This window comes from Tupaia chinensis, unplaced genomic scaffold, assembly GCF_000334495.1.
Source record: "Tupaia chinensis unplaced genomic scaffold, TupChi_1.0 Scaffold000279_1, whole genome shotgun sequence".
Taxonomy (NCBI): domain Eukaryota; kingdom Metazoa; phylum Chordata; class Mammalia; order Scandentia; family Tupaiidae; genus Tupaia; species Tupaia belangeri.
The window spans coordinates 822851-829103 of NW_006159762.1; the positions used below are offsets into that span (position 1 = coordinate 822851).

Genomic DNA, 6253 nt, shown 5'->3' on the forward strand with positions numbered 1-6253 from the left:
CCATAAGCAAAAAAACCCCCCCCCCCCCCAAAAAAAAAGAGATAGGATCTGGCAGCCACCAGGGGGTTTGACCACTTGGACAGAAAGTCTTGCTATACCAGCTGGTCCACCTCAAAGCAGGCCCATGACTGGCAGATTTGGGTTTTGGAGGGTCTCCCCTCCCCTGCCCCTCACTAGATCCTCAGGAGGCTGTGGCAGGACCAGGGACCCTCAGCTCGATCCCCATCTCCCCTGGTTCTGGTAAAAGGCCTGCCCAGCTACTGCCCTGCCCACAAAACACCAGCTGGTCACTTGAGCTTGGCTGTCCCCACAGAATCCACCACTGACGATGTCCCTGCCTGGCCATCTCTAAAAATCCAGAGGGAGGCTAGGACTGCTCAGCCCCCACCTTATATACAACCAAAGGAGTCTGCTCTGCCTAGGTGGGGGTCCCACCAGGACCCAGCAGGCACCTAACGCTACTGAGATGAGCATCAAGACAGGCCACAAGCTCCCTCTGAGCCACGCCCCTTCTGGGCAACCACCCTCACCTGACACTGTTCTTGTGCAGAGAGTCCAGGCCAGCACCGGCGGCCCCGCCGCCCTCTGAGCTTGCCTTTTTGTCGAGGTTCTGGAAGCGCTCACGGGCAGTCAGGCCGCGTTGCGAGCTTTGCTTGGGCACGTCCAGCCGCCCACCAAAGCTCAGCGACCCCGCAGCACCATCATAGGTAAACAGCACCGGGAAGCAGTCATGGCCCTGCAGTGGGGCAAGGAGTGTCACTGTTGCACGGACAGACGGTACATTGTCTGCATGTGGCAATGGGCCTGAGTGCCAGCTCCACAATCAGCTCCAGTGCCTCTTCCATTAAGAGGAGGCAGATGCTGGGACTGATCCCTCCCCCTGCAAGGCCAGGGGCTAGTTGAGAAAGCTAGTTGGGCTCCTCTGGGGAGCTCAGGTGTCTTCTGCCTAGTTGGTTACATTTCTTCTGTGGGAGACTGTACAGCTGAACACTCCTCTTTGGCAAAATGCAGGGCTGACAGGCCTCTAAGCACTCTGATATGTTTGCAGAGTGGTGAAAAGGGACTTGACAGATGTGTGGGCAGAGAGAGATTAGTGACCTTTTTGGGCACCTGGTGGAACTGCACTCCCTCACCCTGCACATGTAGGTAGCCATGTCACTTGCACTGGCCAATACAATGTGAGCAGAAATGTCAGCATCCACTACCCCTTCTTCCTTCAGGGCAGTTGGGGAAGTTAGGTTGGAGACAAAACCTCCACCAAAGCCCCCCTCAGACCTCCCACACTGGCCATGAATGTGAGCATGAAATAATTCTTGACTGCCTTAAGCCACTGCAACTGGGTTTGTATGTTACTGCAGCATAATCCAACCTGTTCTGCCCAATATGGATACATGGATGGATGGCTAGGAAGAAGGGAGGCAGATGAAAGGATAGTGGAGAGTTACATAGGCACCTGCTGAGCTCTCTGGGAGATCTAACTGGCCAGTCCCCTCCCCTCCCTGCCACTCCCCCTTACCGCTGCCACCAGACTGTTTTCTGTGATGAAGGTGAGTGCCAACAGCGGCAACGTTTCAGAGGCCAGGGTCGCAACACTGAGGAGGGGAGAGATGTCAGGCACAGTCTCCCTCCTCCCCCTTTGCCTTGGTGGTCCCACAGCTCACCAACTCCACCCCAGGGGCCCCTACTCACGCCATCTTCTTGTCTGCATCAGCCAGGCACACGGTGCTGTCATGGCTGACCCAGGCCACACGGCTTCCACTGGCTGAGAAGCAGACACCATGCACCCAGCCGCAGCTACTGCTGGACTCAAACATCAGCTCCCCGAAGGGCATCTTAGAGCCCCATGGTGTGGGTGCTGGACGCTCCTCTACTTCCTTGATGTAGGCAGAGAAGATCCTACCAGAAGAGGGCAAAACGGGGAACTAGGGGCTTGAAAGAGGCCTGAAAAGAGGGTATCTCCCAAACCCACCAGGTGAGGCAGCCTCGCCAGTGGCTAGGAGCTTGTGAGTTGCAAACCTGGCTCTGCGTGACCTGTGTCTTGCTCATCATCATATCTTGCCTTCATTCCATTGGTTATAGTCTTGGTAGGACATGCACATTGCCACCTCTTAATGTCAGTAAGGTCCTTCCCATGTCCTCCTCTCCTGCCTCATTAGAACCCACCCCCAACACCCCTATAGTTTCCTAGCTTCTTTTTTTTTTTTTTCTTTTTTGGAGAGGTTTTTGCTATAGGGCGTGCGCGCTCACCAGAAAGATAGAGACAGAGACAGAAAGTGAGAAGTCACCCTCCGGGGGGATGGGCACGCCATAATCCCTTCTCCATTCTCCTTTCAGGATTTTGGGCATGCGCGCGCGCACACACACACACACACCTGGCGTGAGTTTAAGCCACTGGGTCCAGGACTCAAACTGTGGTCGACTACATGGGAGGCCAGCAACATAGCCATTACGCCAGCTGCTGGTCCCTGTTTCCTAGCTTCTATCAAAAGGAAAATGAATGTACTTATTCATACTAATCTATGAATGACGCATAAGCTGGAACAAGCTTCCTTCGTTATCTTAAGGCCTGGAATGTAGTTTGTAGTTGTCATTCACTGCTTTTCAGTTGTGGGCCCAGTACCCACATCTGTGCAATAAGAGGGCCTGAAGGTCTCTCAGCTCAAGTCCTATGAATACACAGAACCTGGAGGACCTAACTTAAGAGCTGCCCATCCACACTCATGCAGCCTCCAGGGGATGTCCCAAGCATTCAGGCCAATCCACAGCCCTCCTCTTGGATGACCCTCACCCTCCTGCTCTCCACCTGGGTCTAGTCCTGCACCCTCTGGGGCTCTATGCTCTACTCAGCTCCACCTTTCATACCTGTCTCACACGTTAACCCTCTTCTCTCAACCCACAGCCAGCTCAGGGTCACCTGGCAGATCAGGGTGCTGCTAAACCAGCACCCTCCCACACTAGCAAAGGCTTATCAGAATGTCATCCTTGCTGTGTCCAGGGCCTCCAAAGGAGCTTCGCTGCCTGCTATTACCCAGGTGGGGATTCTGAGGCCTATGGGGCTGACTGCCTGGAGCTGAGAGGAACTGGGATCAGTGTCTGAGGAAGATGTGGGTACTGGGCCCAGAACTGAAAAGCAATGAATGACAATTAGAAACTTCATTCTAGGCCTCAAGATAATGAAAGAGGCTTGCTCCAGCGAATTAGTCATTCATAGGTTAGTATGAATAAGTATACTCATTTTCCTTTTGTTAGAAACTAGGGAAACTACAGGGGTGGTGGGGGTGGGTTCTAATGAGGCAGAAGAGGAGGACCCGGGAAGGACCTTGCTGACATTAAGAGGTGGCAAGGTGCGTGTCCTGCCAAGACTAACCAAGGGGCTGGAGGCAGGATATGGTGACAATCCTTCATAGAACAAGCCCTCACAGATGGCCTGACTTAGGCCCAGGTTCACCCTGCTGGTAGCTCTGGACCTGATCTGGAAGGCAGAGCTTGGGGTTCCCCCTCTACCCTCTCATGCCTGCAATGTGTTGATGGCTGGGCCGCAGGGCCCCACCCTTCCCAGTGCCCATCCTGGGCAGCTTTGCCTCACCGGCACTTGAAGTCGCAGGAGCCAGCAGCCAGGAGCACATTGTTCGGATGCCAGTCAAGGCTGAGGACGGTGGAGCGGATGGGCTTCTTGATGTGCTTGCACACCCACCTGGACACGGTAGGCAGAGGGGGAGAGAGGGACAGACAGGTGGGTACCACAGACAGCAGCACCCACAGACCTCAGTGCTCTGGGCCTCCAGCTCCTACTGCTCCTTGCAGAGCACCAACATCCCAGGAGGGAGAGGAACTTCCAGCTGTGGGCCTGTCAGGGTCCTGGTGCAGACAGTGATGTGCTGGGTCCCCTCAAGGGTGAGAACTCTATACCATGTCTCCTTCAAAACTCATGACAGGTAGATGGTAAAGCAAGGGTAAAATTCAACACTGCGAGGCTGACCCACACAGGAAGGTACTGAGTCTGTGTCCAAGGACCTCCCTGACAATGGGCAGTATGTGTGTACCCATGATCCAGGGCTGGCTCTGGCTGGGGTGGACTGTGGTGTCAAGACTCTGTTGGAAAGTCTCTTTTTTTTCTGTCTCTTTGGTTCATGTAATAAATAAATAAAACTTCACAACAACCCATAGGACAGGCTCATCCAGGTGAAGTTCTCACTAGAGGTCACACAGGTACTAATTGGCCACAGTGGGATTTGAACCAGGGTCTCCCAGGCTCAAGCTGCACTGTTGCCTGGCTCTGCCCTCAGTGATATAAGGGAGATTAGGACATGGCTGGAATCTTGTGAGTGGACCCTACAATCTGAGAGGATGGGCTCATGGAACAAGTGACTGTTACAGGGCCTTTACTCGTCTGTAAAGTGGGGTCAAAGACAGGGCTGTGCAAAGTCAGAGTGATGTGTGTGCAGAGCTTAGCATGGTGCCTCTGGAGGTGGCCTCATGTTGTCTGTCCTTGTTATTCCCAAGATAGGGCTCTGAGGACTGGGCAGAGCCCCTTGCCTCACTCATGAGGCCCGATGAGGACAGGCTTTCCCGGGTCATGTGAAAGGGGTCCTGACATCTCACTATCTTACCAGATGCTTTCTGGGAACATGCTAGTCCTGCCCCATTAGCTGCAGTCCTGGGCTCAGCCAGCCCTAGGTTCCCCTAGCTCACTTCGGCCCTGCCCAAGCACATACCAGTCATTCTCCTGCTCGAAATAACAGATGGAGATGACACGGGAGCCACTACCCACAGCAAACTTGTTCTCATTGGGGGCCCAGCGCACACAGCGGGCAGCCCGGTTAATGCGCAAGATGACAAGTGTGGGCTTCCACATGTGGCCCTTCAGCGTCCACACATAGGCGTTACGGTCTGTGCCACAGGTCACGATACGGTTACTCTCAGGGGCCCAGTCGATGCCTGTGGAGGGGATGGGGGGGATACACTAGGTTAAAGTGACCCATGCAGAGATAGCTCTCTAGTGGCCATGCGGTTTATAGGCCACAATCTGGATAAAAGCTGAGACCCAATGTTTATTTGGACTGACACTAGCAGGTGCTACCAGAGCTTATTAGGGGTGTAACTTCTCCCAAACTATCACCAAAACATGCTGGAGGGCAAATCCGAGAAAAGAGTGATTCTTGGTAATACTGAGCAGCTGGATCAAGCCTCTCTTGAAGCTGACAATCTCTGAGGTTTTTCAGTAGCATAAACAAACCTAATCCCTTTATAACTTACGCTAGTTTGAATCAGACTTGTATTACTTCCAACCCTAACTATCCTAATACAGTGCCCCATCCCCCTACCTCCTTTTAGGAGGGTCATCCCAGACAGCCTGACCCACCTGTCACCTGCCCGTTGTGCTCCTTGAGCTCATGCACCTTGGACCACTTGGCTCCACTTTTCTCATAGATGTGCACCTCATGGTTGTTGGGGCAGATGGCGATCTCTGCAGGGGGACAGGAGGGATTGTCAGGAGTAGAAGGAGGTACAGGTGTCCAGGACACACACCCAGGGCTCCCCTCCACCATGAACACCCTTTGGGGTCCACCTGGGCAACTCCTTATCCTTCATGACTTGGGCTCTTCTCCTCTGCCTTGCAGGGGCTCCCTGAAGCCTTGCTGGCCACTTTCTCACCTGCACCCACCACCCAAGATGCCCCACAGCCACCTTGTGACCATTAGCATCCACGCAAATGTTGCCTCCTTAAAAGGAAGGGACTTTCTTAAACCCATTCTTTACCTCCCTGGCTTCCCCTTTACCCTGCTGCTGTTCTACACAACTATTTCTGTACTCTCTTTGAAGGTTTAGTCTTTGTTTCCTGTCCCCACCTCACTCCCCATCTTCAGGCCCTTGAGCGTCTCTCCCCAATCCCAGTGCCTACAGCAGGGCCTGGGCCAGGCAGGCTGTGCGCGCAAGCCTGCAAGGTGACCTAGGGGCATGGCTGCCCTGGTGGAGCCCGCAGTCCCAGGGCCTGACCACATCTTGACTCAAGGCTGCCCAGTGACCCCACGTGTACTTCTCCCCGCTGCAGGCACTCACGCGTGCGGTCCTTGTTCCAAGCGTGGCAGCTGATGGGCTCCACCAGGAAGCTGTGGTAAGCCATGGTGCTCGGCTCCTGTGCCCAGAGGGGAGAGTTCCTGTCAGCCCTGGCCCTGCCTACACTGCCGGCCCAGCCCACCCAGAACCAGGAAGATCTCATGGTTTCAAGGAGCAGATCGTTTGCAGGGAAAGA

At 54.3% G+C, this 6253-nt stretch overlaps 1 protein-coding gene across 1 annotated transcript in view; it reads right to left on the reverse strand.

The window, feature by feature from the left end:
* Nucleotides 1–6199, reverse strand: part of ARPC1B (actin related protein 2/3 complex subunit 1B) — a 7445-nt gene extending 1246 nt beyond the window's left edge. The window contains exons 1-7 of the mRNA XM_027772514.1: nt 6061–6199; nt 5363–5467; nt 4716–4938; nt 3587–3694; nt 1690–1896; nt 1517–1592; nt 531–736 (exon numbers count right to left, since the gene is read on the reverse strand). Of these exons, the coding sequence (XP_027628315.1) occupies nt 531–736; nt 1517–1592; nt 1690–1896; nt 3587–3694; nt 4716–4938; nt 5363–5467; nt 6061–6124 (989 nt within the window). The 5' untranslated portion in view covers nt 6125–6199. The remainder of the gene's footprint in view (nt 1–530; nt 737–1516; nt 1593–1689; nt 1897–3586; nt 3695–4715; nt 4939–5362; nt 5468–6060) is intronic.
* Nucleotides 6200–6253: the final 54 nt, after the last annotated feature.